Source organism: Argiope bruennichi, chromosome 9, assembly GCF_947563725.1.
Source record: "Argiope bruennichi chromosome 9, qqArgBrue1.1, whole genome shotgun sequence".
Lineage (NCBI taxonomy): Eukaryota > Metazoa > Arthropoda > Arachnida > Araneae > Araneidae > Argiope > Argiope bruennichi.
In genome coordinates, this window is record NC_079159.1 from 125,025,399 (window position 1) to 125,048,896 (window position 23,498).

The 23,498-nt window shown below is 33.7% G+C and overlaps 4 protein-coding genes across 4 annotated transcripts; 1 reads left to right on the forward strand and 3 right to left on the reverse strand.

The window, feature by feature from the left end:
• Positions 1-8: 8 nt before the first annotated feature.
• Positions 9-6,371, reverse strand: LOC129985088 (uncharacterized). Its single transcript, XM_056095002.1, has 3 exons — positions 6,233-6,371; positions 4,867-6,000; positions 9-79 (listed from the first exon to the last, which is right to left on the reverse strand). The coding sequence occupies exons 1-3, from the start codon at positions 6,369-6,371 to the stop codon at positions 9-11; spliced, it is 1,344 nt and encodes a 447-aa protein (XP_055950977.1).
• Positions 6,372-6,485: 114 nt separating this feature from the next.
• Positions 6,486-7,745, reverse strand: LOC129985089 (uncharacterized). The gene has a single exon (XM_056095003.1). It carries the CDS (start codon positions 7,743-7,745, stop codon positions 6,486-6,488), a length of 1,260 nt encoding a protein of 419 aa, XP_055950978.1.
• A 207-nt stretch (positions 7,746-7,952) lies between these two features.
• On the reverse strand, positions 7,953-9,875 carry LOC129985090 (uncharacterized). The gene has a single exon (XM_056095004.1). It carries the CDS (start codon positions 9,873-9,875, stop codon positions 7,953-7,955), a length of 1,923 nt encoding a protein of 640 aa, XP_055950979.1.
• Positions 9,876-11,107: 1,232 nt separating this feature from the next.
• LOC129985091 (cilia- and flagella-associated protein 58-like) lies at positions 11,108-22,241 on the forward strand. Its single transcript, XM_056095005.1, has 5 exons — positions 11,108-11,819; positions 11,913-12,045; positions 17,705-17,955; positions 19,699-19,818; positions 22,168-22,241. The coding sequence occupies exons 1-5, from the start codon at positions 11,108-11,110 to the stop codon at positions 22,239-22,241; spliced, it is 1,290 nt and encodes a 429-aa protein (XP_055950980.1).
• The last annotated feature ends 1,257 nt before the right edge of the window (positions 22,242-23,498 follow it).

Genomic DNA, 23,498 nt, shown 5'->3' on the forward strand with positions numbered 1-23,498 from the left:
ACTTGTAATTATCGAGCCACCTCAGCTTGAGATTGGCCGACTTCAAGCCTGCCAACAGCTCTCCACCTCAAAGAATCCTCTATTAAGAGAATTAATGATTAAGATAACAAGTTAGCTTGTTTGTTTTAATGCAATATTCACAAAGCTGCAGACAATTCTGCTAAAATTAATGCTAAACAATTTCTTTTTCTAAACCGAAGGCTGAAATTGTATTACCCGTTCTACAAAATATACAAAATGCAAATTCTATCAATTTTACTGGTAATAATTTAGAATTATTTTGAAAAACACGTTTGTGACCGTAATTTTGGGCATGAGTGTCTCTAGAAAAGGCGTTATCCTCTTCTCCCTGCACTGTGGAATTTGAGTAAGGCTATAAGTTTAACGAGTATTCAGATTTGTATTTCAGAGACCGCGCACGAGCATTTTGTGCTTCGTAATTATAGTAAAATTCCCGAGCATGCATTTTGGACATCATTTTCTTGACTAACTGAAACAAAAAGGTGACAAACAAATACAATTTTAATAACAAGATTACATATGAAATTCTGTTTATTTAAATCATTAATTTTTTTGAATTATTGCATTTATTTGTGTATTCTCATGCGAATGTACAGGCCGATGGACAGTCAATCCATTAACGGATTTGATTCTAAATCTGATTGATCACAGTTTTTGGTTGCAGAACAATTGAACTGTATTTGGCTAAAATGTTAACACGTTAATCGCCACAATTCAAAACATTATTGGATTAATTCGTTAAGTGGAATTGAGTGAACTCTTTGGAACTAACTCTTTATGCATGCGAACATGCAAAGCATATGTGAATTTCTCGCCATGGCAACTAATTAATACTGCTGTTCATTATCATGATTTTTAAAAATTAAGCAGAAAATGGTTTTACCACTTTCGTAACCACTCCACATCTGTCAGTACTGCCTTACTATTTTATTCCTTTATAGGCCGCGCTTAGCAACGTAACATCGGCTAAAAACGAAATGATACGAAGAGCGAGTATTTTTGAACAAAAACTTGCGAGTGTCCAAGTGGAAAAGCAGAAAAGAAGTTCTTCGATTTATCAAGGGGAGTTCGATGACACCTCGAAGAAGGACGTCGCTGAAAAAGAAAAAGAAATAAGAATTTTAAAACTCGAAATAAAAAGACTTCACATTGAACTGAATTCTGCAACGGAGGCAAGTATTGTATTTAAAATAGTAAAAAATGTCCTTTTTTTACTTGTAATAATCTAATATAAAGCTCAGTGTGTGTGTGTGTGTGTGTTGGCGCTCTACAGACCAGACCGCTTGACATACAGCTACCAAATTTGGCACATGTATATCTTGGAGGTCGGGAATGTGCACCTGGGGTCCCTTTTTTGAATTTTTAATTATTAATTAAAAATTAACTTTCCCACCAAAAAATCTTCCATCTTCATTTTCCCCGCCGCCAAATGAGTAAGGCTTCAGTTTTTTCCCACACTAATGAGGCTAGGGTTAACATTTTTCGGCCGATAATTTCAAACGATTCTGTTTATTTTCTTAATGTTTGATGCATTTAAATCAAACATTGTTAATTAATCAATCTTTCAGATTCATTCTGAAGTACTTTTGAATTAAAATAACACAGAAAGGAAATTAAAAATTTCTAATCTGCATAGCGTTACCCCAACTGGCGTAGAAAAATTTACGCATTTGCGTTACTGTAACTGGCGTTGAAACTTCACGCATGCGCATTGTGTTCTGATTGTTGACAACGGATTTTCAACGGATTCGGACTTGATTTAAATTACTTTTTGGTTAGTTGTGTGTAGGGATTGCAATACCGGACCAAAATTTCAATACCGGTATTCGGTATTTTATAGATCTTAATACCGGGATACCGGTTTTAATACCGGTATTAGAAATTTTAGAAAAAGAAAGAAAACAAGGTGTTTCTTTGTTCTATTTGCCAGTTTTATAAAAGAGTGTAATATCACAAAAAATAATATGGAACTTATAAATTATAACAGTATATAAAGAATCACAAAAAAGTAAAGAAACAACTTATTTATTTAAATCACAAAAAAAAAAAATTGTAAATATCACTATTCAGTCTGTGGTACTAATACAAATTTTTGAAATATGATCTTAAAAAACATAATGCATCAGTTGTACTGTCATTAAAGCTGAAAAGTAATTTGGTGTAAAAATTACCAGCTGTCGTAAACGCTCTTTCGGCATCTACGTCTACGTTCTTCAGATAGTGATTTGTGCTGTTCTTTCATGATTGCAACATGAAATTTATTGTTGCATTAGCTGTTAATAAATTAAAATCTCTCCGACATAATGCCTCTATAGTCAGTTTTATTGGAAGTAGAACTGGTATAGTTCTGGATATTAAGACGAATTCACTGTCTGAAAAAAATTAATTTGCAGGTTTAAGTTGATTATTGCTTTTTGGATTGGATTTCTAAATTTCAAAAACCGTTCCATCATTAGGAGTAAACTGTTCCAACGTGTCTTAGAATATATTATTGACATATATTCTGTTTTATTTTCAGTTAGTATATATATTTTTAATATGAAATTTTTTGTAGGGGAAAGTTTAAATATCTTAACAATTTTTAGAACTTTATAAATTATAGGAAGCAATTCTTGATGGGTTAATATTTCATCCTCATTAGCAATATCTTCTTCCACAATTACATTGTCATTATCTTCATTGTCAATATCACTCTCACTCTTACTCTCTTCAATGGCGGAATCCGAAGTTTCTATATCCACAATATTTGGATTCTTCTATTCTTTATTTTTTTGGTATATTTGGTATTTGGTATTTGATATTTACTCCTAATTGAAATCCATGAGCAAAGCACAATTGCTGATTTGCACCAATCAACTTTCCAAATTTTTTCATAACTGTTGCTCCATGAGTCGTTATAGATACAATATCTTTTTTCAGGGATAATCCATGTTTCGCTAATTTAGATTTAAGCAATTAATTAAGCCATTAATTAGTTAATTAATTTCGCCAGTTGGGGAGACATAAAAACAAAAACGTATACTATTTTGCTATGTTGGCGATCCCTGTGGAGACAATTTAAAATATTTCTAGTAAATACCGAAAAACCGGTATTTAAACTTGTGAATACCGGTATTACGAAATTGTAAAATGGCTCAAAATACCGGTATTCGGTATCCCGGTATACCGGTATTGCAATCCCTAGTTGTGTGCTTTTGTAATTAAATTGTATTTATGTTAGTTATATATATTTTTGTATATGCTTATAGTTTTAAGTACATCGTTTTTTAAGTAGTTTCTTTTAAAACCTGTTTTCGACCGATTGTTTTAAACGAATCGTTTTATTTTCTTAGTGTTTGATGCATTTAAAATTAAACATTATTAATAAATCGATCTGCTCATGATGAATCTGAGAAACTTTTGTTGACAAATTCTTGAGATATTACATAAATTACAAAAGATATTCTTTAGTGCCCATAAAGTTTAAACTCTCAGTGACTGTGTTTTCAGTAATCATATTATAAAAAATGCTTTGTTTCAGTAAAAAATATTATTATATTTATTGCAGTTTAATCCTTTCCACTTTAATTTAAAGCATAAATTCTACGGGAGCTAACAGAAAATTAGAGAGATACATATTACTTTATGACTGAAGGCCTTTATAATATTATGAGTGAATTATACGACTATCAAAATTTGAAGTTTTAAAATATTTTAATGAAGAAGCTATTAAAGTAGGAATTTCATAAAATATTTAATTATTAAAATTTTAACGAACATTAAGATTGGCGAACCGGCTGGTTGCCAAAGGCGGCTACTATAGAAATAAAGGATAACCAGTTATAAAACTTTAACACATTCGAAGCTCCATCCCTCACCGATAAACAATCCGCATGCTATGGTAGAAGTCGATAAAAGTTCACTCATATTTTATTCACCACTACTATTGTTGTATTAGTTGTGAAAAAAGTGGCAACCGTAGTAATGCAAAGGATTACAAAATAGTTATTGCGTTTATACCCCTTATATTTTAAAAGACAATAAAGCAAACAAAATAAACAATACTTCATAAAAAAATTTGAAAATTACAAATTTTATTCCGGTAATTACAAGTAATCTATATGTTCTTCTTCCCTTACGCGACAAATATCGATTATGAAGTACATTTCTTTCAATAAATTGAGATATATTTTGTTTATATCTTTGAAATCTTTGGTATTTTGGTTCTGGAGCTTATTCAATGTAAACAGCAACATTTGCATGCATCTCGTGCCGCTAATGTTGTTGAGATTTGCAGAAACAAACTGTTTCCCTTTCTCCTAAAGCTTTTAAAAGTAAAAATAATCAGACATCTAAATTGAGAGCAACTTCGTTCTATCCATTTATTTTGACTCTGATTTTTACATGTTGCCACTTTCAAAAAGTGATAGTACTACAAGAAAGTAAGACAGTGTTTCGTTCCTGGTTTTACCAGTTCAGTCTCTTTTAACAATCCTCCCACCTTTTGATTAATGACACATAAATTAATCAAAACACTAATGAAACAATTATGAAACTAAATAAAGTTAAAAATTGAATGCTTAGTATAAAAACTATAAAGTTACTTAATTAGAGTTCAAGTAATAAATCTGGATGGGAGTTTAATTTCTCTTCCAGATCTAGTCACGATAGTTCTAAACTTCTGGGACAACTCTGGAACAGAATTGTTCATCGGTGATTCTGAAATTATATTTTCCTTTTCAAGTGTTTCAGTTTCATTTTTCTCATCTGACTCCATAGATGAAGGTATTTCGAGGGGGAATATTTTCTTTATTGGTCGAACTAATTCTCCGGAAGCGGTTTTGACTCGAACAACACGAACATTGCCGTCTTTTCCTGGATATATCTCAGTCACTTTGGCTAGAGGCCATAGCACTTTGCGCTTGTTGTCACACTCGACGAGAACTATATCCCCAATTTTTATCTGTCTAGAAATTAACATTGTTAATGGACGTTGAACCAATAAGCTGAGATATTCCAACCTAAATCTTCTTCTCAGAAGTTCTCGCACACTTTGAAGATGTCTAAGTCTCTTGTTGAAATCAATTTGATCTAGGTGATCCAAATCAGGTACACCAAACTCTGGAATTTCGCCTAAAAACAAGGACGGTGTCAAAGGAATGAGATCGTCCGAGTCCTCTGTCACACATGTAAGGGGTCTGGAATTCACAGTTGATTCGCAGTCGCACAATACACTCATTAACTCTTCGTAGTTTAAAGACGCTTGGCCCAAGGTACGACGTAAAAGTTTCTTAATCATTTGCACAAGTCGTTCCCAAAAACCGCCCCACCATGGTGTTGCTGGTGGACTAAACTTCCAGTCTATCTTAAGTATGGCAGCTTCCCTTCCAACAATATTCCAATCAATTGACTCAAAGAGATTGTTGGATCCGACAAAATTACTACCATTGTCGCTGTAAATTATCGATGGCCGCCCTCTACGCGCAATAAATCTTCTAAATCCAAGTAAAATTCCCTGAGTAGAGAGGGTCAAAATCAGTTCCAAATGAACCGCTCTGAAAACAGCACAGGTGAAAAGTATGATCCAGGCGTTACTCTTGTTCTTCAAAACTAGTGGGCCGGCTAAATCTACTCCCACAATTTCGAAAATCTTAGCATCTCTAACTCTATTTTCGGGCAGAGTAGTTGGCACTGTCTGCAGTCCTTTAGCTTCATGCCTTCTGCATCTAACACATCGAGATAAAGCTCCTCGGATAGTTGATCTGCTTTTGATAATCCAAAAGTTTTCTCGAAGTTTGGCGATTAATATATGTATCCCAGCATGAGACAAAGATAGATGTTTATGAAGTATCAACTTCTCCACAACTGCATGCTTCTTCGGAAGCAAAATAGGGAAAATAAAATTGTGATGGTCCTTTCTTTCAGTTAATCTGGTCTTAACACGTAAAATGTCTTTCTCATCTTTGAACACACTAAGTGACTTCAGCTTCTTTATGTCTTCTGAAGAAAATGAATCATGTTGAATAATCTTTACGATAGATTTCTCTGCCATTTTTAGCTCATTGACCTTTAAACTCGCCGTCTTCTCTTTCTACTTTTGTCTTCTGTCAATTTCCTATAAATCTGTGCATCCAACCCATTATTCTTAGTATTTTCATGTATTTTGAAAAGTAGTTGAAGACTCGTGAAGAAAAATCATCAACATGGTTTAATGACGTCATTACTTCTCTACGTTTTTCTTTGTTAGCCTCCAATTTGTCATCGATTGGCGCAGAATGAGGCCATTCTTCTTCCGACAATGCCAGCCAATGAGGTCCCTCCCACCATCTGGATTCAATAAGTTTCTTCATTGAGCATCCTCTTGATGGCATGTCGGCAGGATTTTCTATACCAGGTATATGGTGCCAATTTCTAAAGTCTGTCAGGTTCCTAATTTCTGAAACTCTATTATTCACAAACGTTCCCCAAGCTTCTACATTCTTTATTCAGAAGAGTGCTGTTGAAGAGTCGGTCCAGTAATACTCTTTTGAAATTACGATCTTGAGGTTCTTTTTAATGAATGAAGCCAATCTCGCTCCAATAAGACAAGCAAGCAATTCAAGTCTTGGTATAGTTATTTTCTTCAACGGAGCTACTCTGGCTTTAGCTTGCAATAATGTCACTTTGACTTCATCTGATTTTTGGCTTCTTATAAATACTACACTCGCATAAGATCCCTGTGAAGCATCGGAAAATGTGCGGAGGCTAAAAGACTGTCCATCGGTCTGAGTAACTTGCCTAGGAATCTTTACTGATGCTAACAAGGGCAATTCCTTAACCCATTTCAAGAATTTTCTTTTGATTTCCTCAGGCAGCTCTGCATCCCAGCTTAATTTAGTTTCCCAACTATTTTGCAAGTATATCTTTGGTCGAAGCGTGAAAGGGCAGCTAAAACCGATTGGGTCGAAGATTCTCTGTGCAATTGATAACACGTTTCGTCTTGTCACTATGATGTCATCTAAGTCGATATTAGGTATGTCACAAAACAGTGAATCTTCAAACTTATCCCACATAAGACCAAGAACTTTTAGTGGTTCACTTATTGTCGATTTCACATTGCTCTTCTCTGTCTGCTCCCACCCTCTCAAGTCGAAGTTACCACTTGCCATCAATCGAGTTGACTTTGAAATAAAATCTTCTGCTTCTTCATTCGAATTGACTGAGGTGACACAGTTATCAACATAAAATGAAGATTTCAATTTTGAAGCTGTTTCTTTTAGAGAAATATCACACTGATCCAAATGAGAATTAATCACTGCACCTAATAAAAATGGGCTGCATTTTAATCCAAAAACTACTCTGCAGTGTCGAAATTCTCTTATTTCCTTTTGTTCAGAGTCTTTCCACCACAGGAATCTCAGAAAATCACGATCATTTTTTTGAATAGATATCTGAAGAAAAGCTTTTTTGATATCTGAAATAACTCCTATTTTTCCTCGTCTGAAATCAAGAAGCAATCTTGGTATTAATTCAATTAAATTTTCACCTTTTGCGAGACAGTCGTTAAGGGAAAGAAACTCCTTCTGCTTACACGAAGCGTCAAAAACTGGTCTTATGGATGTTGTAGAGTTCTCTTTGAATATCGGCCTGTGTGGAAGGTAATGGCTGTGCACACTTTTCTCCTCTTCTGGTACTTCTTCGATTATTCCAGATTTAACCCATTCTTCGAACACTGCATTGTAAGCTTCTGTTTTATCTTTCAACATGAGTTTCTTTGTCGTGGAAATTAGTCTTTTTTTCGCTACTTCTCTGTTACTGGGTAATTTGTCTTTCTCATCTATCCAAGGTAAAGAGATTTCATATCTATCCTCTGATCTTTTTAGGGTCTTGTGAAAATGATCCCATACTGCTTCTTGTAATTCGATATCACTTCTATTTTCTTTGGAATCTATAATTCCCAATGCCTCTAGTTTTCACAAGTTTTCTATGTCGCTACTGTGAACCAACATGGACGTTATCAGGGAGGACATAGACACATTACTTTCTGAAGTGTAATAATTTATTCTACCCATAACTGTCCATCCGAGCAAAGATTCAACAGAAACCAATCCGTTTTCTAATTTGTGAACTTTTCCCGTTAACAATGCACCTGCGACGTCTGCTCCAATAAGGATTTCTATTTTCAAATCTTTTCTTCCAACATCAGAGACAGTGATACCTTTTTGTTTCATTTCTTCTATCCATGGTCCAGGCTGCAAACTGGTCACTGGTCCACAGATCTTTAATTGTTCCAAAAGGTTTAATCTTCTAGAATAATTGCCATATAGGCTACTAAGAGACACTTCATAACGCTTGTGGGTTTCTCTCTTTGTTGTGGCTCCTCCAAAAAGAGCATGAATCAAAGTTTCTGTTCCATTTGAATGGCACCCAATTTCTTCAGCCGTTCCTTTTAATATATATGAACGCTGTGATCCAGTGTCAATAAGTGCCCTTACCGTTTTCTGCCTTTTATTAGATTCGATATTCACTAATAAAGTTTGAAGATACACTTCATCTGGATAATTAAAACTGGTACTTGCTAAAGATACCTTTTGTGCATCCTCCTCCTTAATTCTATCATCATCTTTCTTTTTACATGTTTGTAAGTCTGGACACATTACAGCCCAATGTCTTTTTAAGCATATCAAGCATCGAACAGTTGACCTACATTGCTTGGCCCTATGTCCAATTTTTAGGCAGATGAAACATCCATTCCTCTTCTTAATTTCATCATTCCTTTGAGTTAAAGTCATTTTTTGAGCCACAAAACAATTTTGGCTTTCATGTTGTTTCTCACAAAAAATGCAAGAGTTCTTTTCCCCAAGGTTAAATGTTTTCTTATGGCCCGAGAATAATTCATTCGCAGTAGGCACGGAATCTTCATTTTGGAACCTTTTATCCTTTCTAACTTCGTTTCGTGCACCAAAATCAAATTTAAACCCAGCTTTTGCCAGAGAAATTCTCTGCTCTCCCTCAACTTCACTTCTCAAAAATAACAATAATTGTTTTAATTTTTCGGAATAAGTATTTTCTTCTGTGATTATTGATGCATGATTTCTCAGCCAAACTCTTAATAACTCCTCAGGAATACACGATTCAACGAGTGGAAATAACATGGCAGAGTATTTGTCGCTTGTCATTCCAATTGATTCCAACGAACGCAAATAGGATTCTAATTTGTCGTACAGCTCGGACACACTGCACCGTTTTCTTTGCTCAGTTACATTTTTAATAATTAGACTTAACAATTCTCGTATATAAAATTCCACTAAAAGTTCTTCCCGTCCGAATCTATTTTTCAGGCTTTCTATGACTTTGAGATAATTTTCCGCGGTTGCCGGGAAGCTATTGACAATCTCACGTGGTCTAGTACCAGGTATAGTAGCTTGGATTAAATAGTGGAATTTGTCTTCATTTTGAATTTCTTTATCATCGTGAATTCGTTGGAATTGTCCCCAAAATGGCAACCAATCTTTAATGTCCCCACCGAATTGTTTTAATACTATTTCAGGCAGCTTGAGTTTTCGTTTGTTTAAGTTTGGAGACACACTGGCGACGGATTGCGCAATTTGGCGGGAAAAGAACATTTCAACTTTAACTTTAATCAAATCTAATTTTTCCTTGTATTCTTCGACGCTTTCCCATTCACTGTTAAACTGCTCTTCAGAAGAATATTCTGAATCTAAAATTTGAATATCATAAGAGCGAAGTTCGTCCGATAAACGTTCTAAAGTTGTCAATTTTGATCTTATAAATTCTTCGTCTGGGTTTTCTTTTTCTATTTCAAGTTTAATTCCGTTACATATTCTCGTAAAAGATGCTCTAATAGGTTTTCGTCTCTGAATCAGAGCTTCCATTTCCTTAAATTTAAAACAAAACACGAAAGCAAAAGTAATAGATCGTCTGACCTTGAACGCTCAAAGCATCCGTTACTAAAAGATAAATAAACTTTCTGACCTGTATCTCTCTTGCTTATTTTCATAAATCACGTACCGAGGTCACCAAATGTTGAGATTTGCAGAAACAAACTGTTTCCCTTTCTCCTAAAGCTTTTAAAAGTAAAAATAATCAGACATCTAAATTGAGAGCAACTTCGTTCTATCCATTTATTTTGACTCTGATTTTTACATGTTGCCACTTTCAAAAAGTGATAGTACTACAAGAAAGTAAGACAGTGTTTAGTTCCTGGTTTTACCAGTTCAGTCTCTTTTAACAAATGTAACCTAAAAGAAAGACATCTTGTACCGCGAAATCGGAAATGGGAGGGAGTTCCTGTAAAAAGTGCTAAGTCATCTAGAAAGGCTAACAATTTTTAAGCGAATTCTTAAAATCTCAATTCAAATGAACACAAAATAAACCTTTAATAAACTCTGAATTCTTTTTATTTTAATGGTACTTTACTTATTTTTTACCGCTATTAGAGGTTTGGCATGCATTTTAATGACTAATGGATATTTCGCGAGTTTGGAGACTAGATGGTATCATAATATTTAATTTACGGTTGCATCTATCAAAGGATTAAATATTTCTGTGTTATATTCTATCATTATTTATCCATTCGTTACTTGCTTCAAGTAATTTAAAATAAAATCTAATGAGTGTAAGTTCTGGCTGATGAAAATTTCCCAAATTGCTTTGTAAAACCTAGATTTAAGAAATAAATGAAACTATAATAATATGGCATGGATAATTCATTAAGATTTCGAAAATTTAAGAAATGCACCCATTTCGTTTCGAAGTTTCTGACGTCAACACCTTTTGTACCATTCGATATTGTAAAAATCGGAATAAACTTTTACTTAGCTCGTTTTCCAATGGGAACTTTTCTCTTTATAATGAGAAGTTATATTATTCACATATTATTTTTACAATTTTCATGAGAACTCTCCTCTTAGTTTGTCGAAATAATACCAGGTCAACCTAAAAAAATGGATTCAACAATTCGAATGTTCGAAAGTATATTTTTAAAACTAAATATATCTTTTTATTAAAACAATGCATGTAAAGGTAGTAAATATAACTTTTAATTTTATCAAATATAATTTTGTTAAAAAAATTATATTAAAATCAATTTGCCATTTTTTAGACCATGAGAAGACGCAATGCAGCTATGAAAACTCAGGAAACTGTTTATTACGATATTAAGAAAGAGATCGGATCCTTCCACCGTCAGTCTCAAGAGCTTCAGAAAAAAATCAGATTTTTGGAAGATGAAAAACAGAAAATGTTGATAGAAATTTCACAGATGACCCAAGTTCATTCAGATATTCAAAATCAGCTTCAGCTGCTGAAACAAAACGGCATTGCTAAAGATCAAGAAATATCGCGGTTGAAAGAAGAAATTGAAAAGTTGAAGGAACGAAACCGATTTCACAGCAATAATGAATATGATGCGAGGAAGCAACTCCAGAAAACGAAAGAGAAGCTGAAGGAAGCTTTGCATATCCAGCATCACTTTACGGACAACATCCAGCAGCAAATAGACCAAATCAGGAATTTCGAGGATCGCGTGCAGACTCTTCAGAAGCAAGTTATTGCTCTCAAAGTAACGAACAACGATATAAAATGTACTTTGAAGCAGCTGGAAAGACAAAATGGTGAGCTCACTGCGGAAGTCGAATGCAAAGATCGAGACTATAAAAGCACATTGCAATTATTGGAAAAGACAGAACACGAATTAAAAGTCTCGAAGGAAAAGATTAAGAGCTTGCTTTCTGAGAAATCAGCAGCAGAATTAAAAATAACTGAGAATCACAAAGAGCTAACAAAGAAGAACGAACTAGCAGAATCGTTGGCAGATGGTTTGGCTAAATTGAAAAATATTTTGAAAGATAAAGAAAGTGAAATAAAAATTTGTAGAGTTGAACTGGAAAGCCTAAAACGATCTCTTTCAGTAACGAGGAAGCAGCTGCAAGAGAAAGAGTCGATACAGAAACAACTGGTAAAAGTTCAAAATCTTTTCGACGGAGAAAGATTGAAATGTAAGGTTTTGGAAGAAGAGCTTCAAAAATCTAGAAATGTGCATCGGTAAGACAAGCTTTACTGGCTGATTTTAAATACTTTAATACTACTGCAGATTCTGCACCTACAGTCGTGAAGATTCTCAAACATTATAAGTAAGCAAACATAGGGGAACAAGTAAAATTTGGAGAAAGAAAAAATAACAACAAAAATATTACATGCACACATTAGGGCGTTATAAAAATATGTTCAGGACTTAGGACCAATTTTTATTTCAGAAGGAACTCAAATGTAAAAATATATCAAAACGACAAGAAAAATGAATATACACAAACAAATGACACAAGAAATACAGCTTTGTTCTCTATTTTAAAGAAATCAAGTTACAATTTTAGCTTGCATTCCATTTCTTTTAGAGTTTTAGAAAGTGCAGTGTTAACAAATATGCGGCAAGATATACCATCAGGGAAAATTCAAAATTAATTTTTAAATATCAAGACATTTTTATTGATGATAAATTAGATGATGCATTAATAAAATATATTTAATAGACAATATCTCGCATGCAGATTGGGATATAACAGTTTCTATGTAGGAATTATAACAATTTTAGCCCGAACATAAAACGCTATGGTAAAAAACAAAGTGGTTTAACTCTCACAAATTCAGGTGAAAACTCACAGTAAATTTCCGCGAATTAATAACAAATAAAAAAAAAAGAAAGTTGGACTGCGTTACATTCTAATGACTTGAATAAAACGTCATAATCGAATTAAAAGTAGTGCCCATTTATTATAAGCCAAGGTATTAAGCCCTCCCCCCCCCCCCAAAAAAAAGCCTATATACTCAGTTTTAATACCCAAGAAAACATTCAGATTTTCTTTTTTTTTGAACGTGGAGCCTAATGTTTATATTTTACTATAGTGCAGATGGTTATTACCTGGGTTTATCTTATGCTGTGGGTATAACTAGAAAAATAGATTCTACCCGATTTACAGTCACGCAGAATAAATATGAATGATCAGACAATCATACATGGTAAAGGCGTGCGTTGCAAGATAAGTTGCCATACAGAATATCTGTCCTGCAAACCTTTCTCAAAGGAGAAGCAGCTTTCTGTTGGAAAAAGGGCAGTTAACCTGTTTGATCTTTAAGGAAGGAATATTTAATTTGTTATTTTATAATTAAAACTGCTTCAAGAACTGGCAGGGAGAAGATTGAGCCTCGAAAAATAATTAATACTATTTTAAATACAGTTTTCTGAAACAATAAGCATTTTAATTCACTTGTTTTTTTAATTTACTATTTTTGCATACTTTCCAATATTTTGCTTTAAAGTAAATAATTTTTGCCACAATGCTAAAAGTTGTAATTTAAAAAATTTGGCATTTATTAATTATTTTTTAAAAATTAAGTTATTCTAGTTTTTGTGTTACACTCACAGGATTTCAGAAATGAATAAATAAATAAATTACAAGCTTGGAGTTTAACTTTGTACATAGTGCATGAATTCCATTTTTTAAATACTTTTTTTTTGTTCAAATGACTGATGAAGTCCTTAATCCCCTGAAGAAACTACAAAATCGTAAACATATGTTTAAATCCAAATAATCAAGAAATATAATGGATTATATTTGCTACGCTATCACCAGTTATCCCCTTACTTTGTGTGAGAATGAGACCTATTCCAATCATAAGATCCTGTTTCTAACAAATAAAACAGTGAAGTGTAGCATGGGTCATTTCGCTATAATTAATTTTATTTTATGAAAAATTCATTCTACTGCTGAATAGGACTGTTGCTTAATTTGAACGTTTATCACTTAATACTAAAAAAAAGAGATCGGCAGCTATTGGCCCGACAAATAAAGAGAGATATCTAATATTAACACTATATAGAATGGAGTACATTATTGTATTTATATTTTAAAAAGCTCTAATTGGCTGTTGTAATTAACCTTTCTGAGAAAAGTGTTCGAGAATCATTTTTAAAATACGTTGCTTTTTCAATATGATTTTTATTAAAGTACTAAATTGTTACATATTATTTTTTTATATTTATAAAATGAAAATTAGTTGAAACATTTCACAAAAATTCTTGATTAGTTTTATTTTATATATTATAAATATGATACTAATTATCAACAAAACAGTTCTGACAAAGCAGGTCTTACAGATTGTACATTCCCACGAACTTTCAATTGAACGTCCTGCAGCAGTTTTCGAACCTAGCTTTCTGCAACGTACACAAGTTCTCTTACGACTATCAACTTTTCTTTTCTTGTGGCTGTGTTCTTCCACGCGACTAAAATCAGAATGAGCCCTTTTGCGACATCCTTCCTTTCCAAGTTCTTCAATGAGTTCTAACTTGAAATCATAAAGTTGATAAATTCGTTTTGTTGGAGGAGAATTCGTTGCCTTCATTAAAATAAAAGCGTTGTTAACAGCTGTATCGAGGAGAAACGAAAATATATACCACCACCATTTCGATGATTTTCTCGCAACAGAAAAATATTTTCAGTGTTGATCGGCTGAATCCGCACCTCCCATGTTTCTGTTATGCAGTACACTCCCGATTATCCGCGGAATTGGGTGGCGCGGCAGCCGCGGATAACAAAAATCGCGGATAATCCGAAAAAAGCTAAAAACGGGTATAGCAAAAGAGAAAAAAGTCATTCCAACTTTGAAAAATCATTTTATGTACAATAAAACGTAAAATAAACAGCAGGAAATGTTTAACTAACGCTTAATATTTTAGTATATCACTCAAAACGAACCTAAAATGCATTTTGTTAATGGAAACAGAAAAGTGCTTTGTACTTACGAGATGCGTCAAGGATACACAGAAAAATGAATACATATGTACTGTTTTAATACTGTAATGTATTATGTAATTACAAAAGCATAACTGTAAAACTACACCTTTTTGAAGAAATCAGTCATTTGTGTTTGCTTCTTGCTTTGGAAACATTTTCTCTTTGCTTATAAGGAAAAAAAAAAAAAAAAAAACTTAAGTCCGGCAGGCGCGGATAACCCGCCCGCGGATAATCGGGAGTCTACTGTATTGTGCGAAAACAACTGGGCATTGAACTGACAATTTTTCTGCTCCTTTTCTCCTATACACCTCGCAAATTTCATTTTTCGAATTGGTTGAAATGATAGAAATTTGTTTTTTTATCTAACCAACTGGTACACAGCAAATTTGGAGCATCTTTGCATTGAGAAGTGGAAATTGTATGGATTTCTTTTAATTTTAATTTTTTCATTTCTGAGGGTAAATTTCTTCTATTAGACATTACAGTTCCACAAGCAAAAATTCCATTTTTATGTAAATCCAGCAATAAATTTACACTTGAGAAAAAGCGGTCGAAATATATTGTATGGTTTTTATTCTTTAACCCTTTTGTAAGGCGCATAACTACGTCGTATCCCAAACCATTCTTTGTTCTCGGAGTGTTGTCGGATTTTCCGCAATACATTTCAAAATTCAAGGTATATCCGAAGTGTGAAGTATAGCATCCATATTTTTATTCCTCGTTTTGCTGGTTTCAGAGGCATGTATTGAATGATTCCTAAACGACTTTTAAATTTCATAAGCGCTTCATCTATTGAAACTTCTGCTGTTGGCTTAAAAAGTTCCGTAAACTTTTCCTGGAGATACTTTTGCAGTGGCTCTACTTTCTGAGAGAAAGTGAAAATATTTACATTCTTCTTTACTTCTGATTCCCTATCTGATATATGAAAATAGTGTTTAATTTTTAGAAACCTGTGCTTCCCCATCATACTTTTCACCCTCTCATATCCAAGGGTTGCTGTTTTCGCCCAATCTCGGCATCTTCACTAAGCTCATTACGAACAAGACTGTGAAAAATACCCACATTTCTCTTATGCTTGCGATTGGATACCAAGATTTGTCTTCATATCCTCGCTGCTTTGCACAGTATTCCGTATACTTATTTGGATTCAATCGCATTTTTTTCACAGATTCCATCATTCGAATACAATTTTAAATATTGTAAAACTGATGAACCCGTCGGTAAATTATGGATTGGGCCTGAGAGTTGGTCAAATTTCGGAATGGAAATATTTTTATTTTCAATCAGATTTGAGTTCCATTCAATTATCTGTCTCGAGCTATCATTTTTAGAAACTTCAATATCGTCTTCGCTATCAGAATCATTTTCTATCAAAGCAGAAATATTTTCTTCTTGAAAAGAGTTTGAAGTGTCAAATCAAGCATCTTCATCATCACTTATATCTAAATCAGATTCATCCGTATCTTCAAACAATATTTTATTAATTTCTTTTTGAATTAAAACTTTCCGATATCCCGGGCATTTTGGCAAGAGATTTTAGTTGCTGGCGAGCAGAAAGCGTACTGAAAATTAAGTATCTACCCTCAAACACTTTCTGGAGACACCAATCAGCAGTGGCAGCGGGAACGGAAGTAACCCCTGTTAAAAAAACAAAATCGCCCCTCACCGTTTTACGACCCTGCTGAGAAAGGGAAGAAAATACACAGGTGGCATTTCGGCCGCTCGGCCGATCTGTGGATGTCTGAATGTTCAGCCGTCTCGGCCGCATTGGGAGTCAGAAGGTAAAAATGAGAGGAGTTTTGGCCACAAGGCGTATGAATTCGGGAACTGATTACAATGAAAGGCGTGCATGCTTATGTTTCGTGTTAAGGTCATCAAGGGGGAGTTCAGAGTTTAGGGTGTCGTTTCAAATGTCGTCTTCGTCAACAGACCAAATGACGAGGTTCCTCACAAAATAACTCTTTCGGAGCTTTTAAGCAGGATTTCAGTAGAACTAAGCAACTTCTAAGGCAACTTTATATATATATATATATATAAGGTATTAACTTCATTTTCTTGCACATTTCTTCTTTTGAGTACGTGCAATAACAAAGCGCATTAGTTTAGCCGTATGATTTATAAAAGGAAAAAAGTGCCATTCTTTTATAGTAGTATCAGTGAAATTAGTGTCTTCTCACTATGGAGAAATTTTTATGAGTCTAAACTTTAAAAAAAAAACTAGATGAATAAAATAAAATAAATGAAGAATATTTAATTTATATACTTATAAAAGAAAGTGGTTGTATGTGTGTATGTGTCCAGGCACATGATCGCACTTACAAATATGAAATTTGGCACGCGTGTGGTGATAATAGTAGTTCAATACGCCAGGAATTTTAAAGTTTAAAGTAGAAAATGTTTGGCCATGTCTTTATATTTTAAATTTCAAAAGTCAATTGTCCGGAACGAAACCGATTATCAGTTTAAGATTGAATAAAATAATTCAAGACAAAAGATTTTAAAAACGTTTCTTAACAATTTATATTAGAAATAATTATTTTATATTTTATAGCATTAAATTTATAATTGCTTATTATAAACATCCTGAAATCTTGTCATTATTTCTTTCTCCAATTCACTAGCAGTTGCCGCTGTTTATTGAACCAAATGAATAGATTAACTGACAATTAAATTCTGAAAATATTGTAATAGTGTACAGTAATCGAGAATTAAAAAAATTATCAAATTTCACAATTGTAAGATGTGAGGACTTGGATGAGGGCCGGTTTCAAAATTTCACTTTTCCAAACAAAAATGAAGTCAAATTTAAAAAAAAAAAAAGGTAGGAGCAAACAAACAAACAAAGCACATAGGTTTCTCCAAAAACACCTAGTATTCATAATTTTTTTCATAAAGTCGTGCATTTTTAGGTGGCGATTCCTCGAAGGCACCGACACCCCGATCCAATATTTAATGTTAAAGTCCGTTCATTTGCAAAAGATGCTGACCAGGAAATCGAACCTATTGTCAAGAAAAGAAAACGAGTTGAAAAACAAAGATAAATTGATTGAAGAGCTGACAGCTAACAAGATGAAAGGATCCGAGTTAGACGCGCAGAAGGAACTTTGGTCGTGCCAGAAAGAACTTTCAAAATGCAAAAATGAAATCAAGTGTCTGCTAGGTGAAAAGTTTTTGTATGAATCACTGTCATCGAAGCACATAAACCAAATTAAAAGTTTAGAAAATGAATTGAGAAAAGCGAAGCTATCAAAATGCCAACAGGAAGATAAGAATGATGAGATTAAGACGAGTTAAGATTGGAAATTCTCCAAAGTTTGTCTGAATGGAATAATATATATATATTTTAATTTGTCATTTGTTTCATCGTCTTCTTGAGTTCTGCATCATTGTTTCTTTCTTAACTTATTAAAAAAATGGTACAGAGGGAATAAAAGTTGACAGAAATACATACAGTATCATTCCATAAAAACTTCTCAATTTAAACTAATCTCTTTAGGGACCAGTGGGTTTATCGAATTTTCGTATAAAAATGGATGTAATATCTTTGTAAGTCAGTTGATCTTAATAGTCTTGTCAGATAAATATTCTTACATTTTAAACTTTGATAATCATGCAACTTGCGTGGAAATCTTACACCTGTTCTCCTCAGTGCTCGATTCACCCATCTTATTCTCTTTATTCCATCTGATCTAAAATTTTAAGTTCAATCTGAAAATGGAAAAGATTAAACTTCAATTTTATTAATACTATGTTTGCCGAATCGCAACATTTCATAAAATATCGATGGAAAAATAAATGCTTCAGCACTGGAGCTCTTTGCTGAATGAATGAGATAACACCTAATAGGTTCCATAATTTTAAATTTAAAAGGAATTCAATATCGTAGGAATCAAAACTTCAAGATTAAAGAGGGTAACATATTTACATTCAACATTATATCATTTAATCAGCAAATTTGTAAAAGTAAATAGTTAGATCCCCAAAAAATATTTATTAGGAAACAAATTTCTTATGTTCTATAAATAACTTTTAATAGCATGGAATTGTAGTTTGCTAGAAGGAAAGAGTCTATCTACCACATTAAGTAGCGATTATGCCAATAGAAAGCATTTTTTATTTTGATTTCATATCTTTCTACGTACAGTACAATAACGTGGAAAATGATATTTGACGCCCGAAATACATGATCAGTAGCATTTGAATAACAAATAAAGCACGGTCGGACATTTTGAAATTTGTGAATGTGCCCCTAAATCCATCGTTTTAGAATTAGAATTAATTTGCTTAATGGGACAAAAGCTATTTTTGGCTATGTTGCTCGGCATTCGTGGTATTAAAATATTTGTATCAATTTATTAAAACACTGGATGTCTACGAAATCTGTGTCTAAAAGTATAAAAATATAACAATCATGAAAAAGCATAACAATGATGTAAGGTAAGAAAAATAAAAAAAATAAATGCTTCAAAATATACAGTACTGAAACTTGCGCATCTCGAATACGTAGCTGCGTTTATCGATGAGGCATAGCTCCAGCTACACGTTGTTGTTGTTTCTAATGGCACTTGCCATGGACAAGCTCGCTGACGAAGTCAGCGATTTTCAGCCAAGGGAGTGTCTCTTGTTTTAGTAGCACTAACTAGGACCAAGAGTACATCTTAGCTACTCACGCATCACATTCGCATGCACAACCCCTTTTTACAGCAGGGCACATTCACACATCTCACAGATAGAACTGATGAAGAACAACCATGCCCGAACCGGTACTCGAACCCAGGACACCCAGATCACTGGGAAGACACGCTAACCCCTATGCCAGGACGCCGGCCCAGCTACACGTTTTCGCAGTAATGGAAAGGAAGTTGTGTTTTGCAGTTGTTGTTGGAAATGGGTTTCCCGACAGAGGAAAAACTGTTTATAGTTGAGCATTATTTCCACTCATACGGAAGCGGTCGTGAAGGTGGACCGAGTTTGAAAAAGGTGGCAGAACAATTCCAAGAGAAGTTTCATAAGACGACAAAAAGTAACACAGTTATGCTGTCTTTTGTTACGAAATTTCGCCATTCTGGTTGTGTACTGTGTCAACGGAAGAAGAATGCTAAAAGAGATTGTGTTCGACTATGAAGACCCGCCAAGAACTGTGCCTGCATTACGTGAGAAAAATATCCCGTTTTGCAGGAGTTTGCAGCAACCTTTGTTTCAGGATATGTTTTAGAATCTGCGTGAACGATAGGAACACTGTCTACAGCGAGGCGGTGCACACTTTGAACACTTACATTACGCATACCATGGTAAATCAACACGCTAATAGTGTGTATGTATGTATATTAATGTCTTTTGAGGAAAAATAAACTCACAGACGACAATAATGTAATTTTGCTCATATTTTCATTTCAGTGCTGTATATTTTGGTGCATACTGTACAAGAAAGCGTGGCTATGTTTATATATGACCATTAAAACCAATGTTTTTTTTAAATAAAAAGACTAATAGGTTGAGTTTTGGAAAGCAACTCACCCAAATCAGGACGAGATTTCTGAAAAAAGTTTAAGACGCTGCAAAGAAAACCGTTGATATTCTACAGGAATGTATAAAACAGGCATAAGATTGTTAAAAATTGAGCAAAGTGATATTGTTTTCTCATCAACAAATGTTGGTGGGTGAATCGAATGTGACCAATCCTCTATCTAGTTAAGATGGTGTCTAGTTTTCTTCTGGTTAAAAAAGACCAGACATCTTTAGTAAGCTTAATTTTATGAAGCTTATTAAGAATTTGAGCGTTTAATTCAGTTTGCGAATGCAAATGCAAAATGCGACATATATATTTCTTGGAATCCGAAAGAGGAATCTATTTTGGCAAGAAAGTAGTAACCAAATTAGTTGCTGTTTTAGCGTTTTCATTTCCAGAAATTTCCACATGTGCAGGGATCCAACATAAAATAATTTAAACGCCCTTACAGATAAGTTTGTTATACAAGTATAAAGTGTTTAAAACCAAAGGATGGCTGTGAGCATATAAAGATGATAGGGATTCCAGAGCGCTCAGTGGATTGGCGTATATTATGTAGCTATATGCAGAACAATCTGAAATAAACGATAAATTTTTTTAAATAACAGTTACTTCTGCTGTAAAATTTGATCAAAATGAATGCATTCTTTAAACTATTGAAGAATTTGAAATAATACGAGCATAAGAAGTATGATCAAAAGCTCTAGAAACATCTGTAAAAATTGGTTTGAACTGGGTGTATATTTGACTATGGTCAGCAAAGATTTGTTGATAAACAATATCTGTAATGTTTCGCTTGTAAAAATGGTGAAACGGATTCAGGTACGGAATACCATGAGATTTCCTGGGTGGCAAGAGAAATGATTTTCTGGGAAACTACATGCACCTTCTCTAGATGTTGTCCTGAAACTTAAGGAGTCATTCTCTTAAATAATGAGGATATTAATGATGGACAAGGAGCCTGAAGGCGTTTAAAAAACCGGCTTTAATTAAAATTATAAAAGGGAAGACCAGGGTTTGATAAGATTTTAAAATAATAATGTAGAGACAATATCTGCCGTCTCATGTGCAGAGAGGATTCATTGCATTCTATATACAAACTTTGTATAAGTGAAGTTCGAAATGCCCCAGAACACAATAGAAGAGCAGTATGATGGATAGTATCTAGTTTCTCGAAAATACTGCGTCTTGCAGAAACTTAGACATTGCATCCATAATTAAGTTTTGATAAAATAACAGCTCTGTAGATGCGTAGTAGAGATAAACGATTAGCGTCCAAAGAGTTGTTACGAAAAAAAAAACAAAAAAACGTTAAGATATTAAAAGATCTTTCACATCTTTTGATTACATGAGAGTAAGTTACATTTCTATATTTCCATTGCTTTAGAGGCAATATAGAAACTTAATGTGGACTTTTTAATGATAAACATGTATGCAAAACTTGTTACATTTTCATAACAAAAAGAGTTTAGGTTAATAACTATATTATATTTTAAGATATAAATAAAAATTCAAAATTTTATTTTCACATTACAAGGTCAGAAATTTGTTAACTCATAATTTCGAAATGAAATTTGGTTTCCAAGAACTTTTGATGTAATTTTGAAATTTAATGAGAAGAATGGGTGTTGCTATTGGGTATTTTGAACTTAGATCTCATTTCAATATATAGATGGCGCTTATGAAACTTTAATTCAAAAAATCTTAAAGATTAAGTCAATTTCTTTCGAATGATATCTTTTTATGATTGTATGATGAACGGTACTATAATAAAGTTGGGCGGCTCCCCCCCCTCCCCCACGAATATACGTCACCTGTATACAAAGGAATTTTCTCTTCTAAACGCATCATGATCCTCTTCAGATCCGCAGCAAAGCCAAGTTTTAGAAAAACTCCAAGCAGAGAATTTAGGAGGATCGGAGTTTTCAGACAAGTAGATTCCACCACTACGAGTGCGAAAGAAAATACAGACTATTTGCAAACAGTCTATCTCTTTCAGTCCTGGTAAAATCTGCTTCCAGTAGAATCACATCAACAATAAACCCTTGATGTCACAAATAGAGCCTGTCAAATAAGGTCCATTTTTTCCCCCGTTAAGTGTTAAAATTATTCTTCATTAGAGTCTTCATTCGGAGGAGACAACCTTTACTCTGAGAGAAAACAGTTAATTATTTTCCTGCAGTCATTCGGCATCATCTCTGTACGTACTCCTCACGGATGATTGCAAGGCGGATAGTGGAGTCAGCACTTCATTCTGAGTCATAGAAAACCACAATATTATACACAGATAGTTCACAAAAATGCCGAATTTTAATACAATGTTTCAGGCAGAACTTCCAGTCCTTTAACAAAGCATAGAATATACCACTACTTCACTTCACAATATCACAATATGAGTTGACAGTCAAGCCAGTGTACAAGTGGCAAATAACACCAAAAACCGAAACCCATTTACGTGAGCCATAAAAAAAATCTAATCCAACACAGACAAAACAAGTGTCCTGGATTAAAGCTCACGTTGGATATGAAGGGAATGAGGAAGCCGACTGACTGGAGAAGCAAGCCGCGGAATCAAATACGGAACAATACCACACTACCTAAAATCATTCTTCAAGTAAAAAATTATGGAAGAGGGGCAAAAGAATTGAGAAGACGGAGATACAAGGCGATCTACATTCAATATTCTCCCAAAAGTCTCTCTACAACTAAGTAACTAGAAAAGGAAAGAAATTCTTTTTTTTACATTCCATGGGCCTTTTCCCTCATATCTTCGCCATTTAAATTTGGTCCCAAATACATTCTGCCCCTGCGGAACTCTTGATGCAACTTCGATCCAGAAAGTAACAGAATATATCCTGACTTCCTCTTTCCACATGGCCAAGGTAACATTTGAACTCGAACAAGTTTGGTTTCGTAGTGTTGCCTCTTTCTATGGATCAAGAATGAAAATTCAGAGTATGATTCGTAATCTTGAAGACAATCAAGACCTTTTCAGATTTAAAAAGCAATCTTTTCACTGTAGGTCAGATTTAAAGACTTCATTGTAAATCTATTGTTGATTCCATTGTATGTATATATATATATATCATTATTTTTGGGATTATTTTATTTGGGTTATATTATCATTATATACCATTATTTTTGGGTTTGTACATAGCATTTATTTGTTTTTGTAATTTCATTTTCATTTTTTT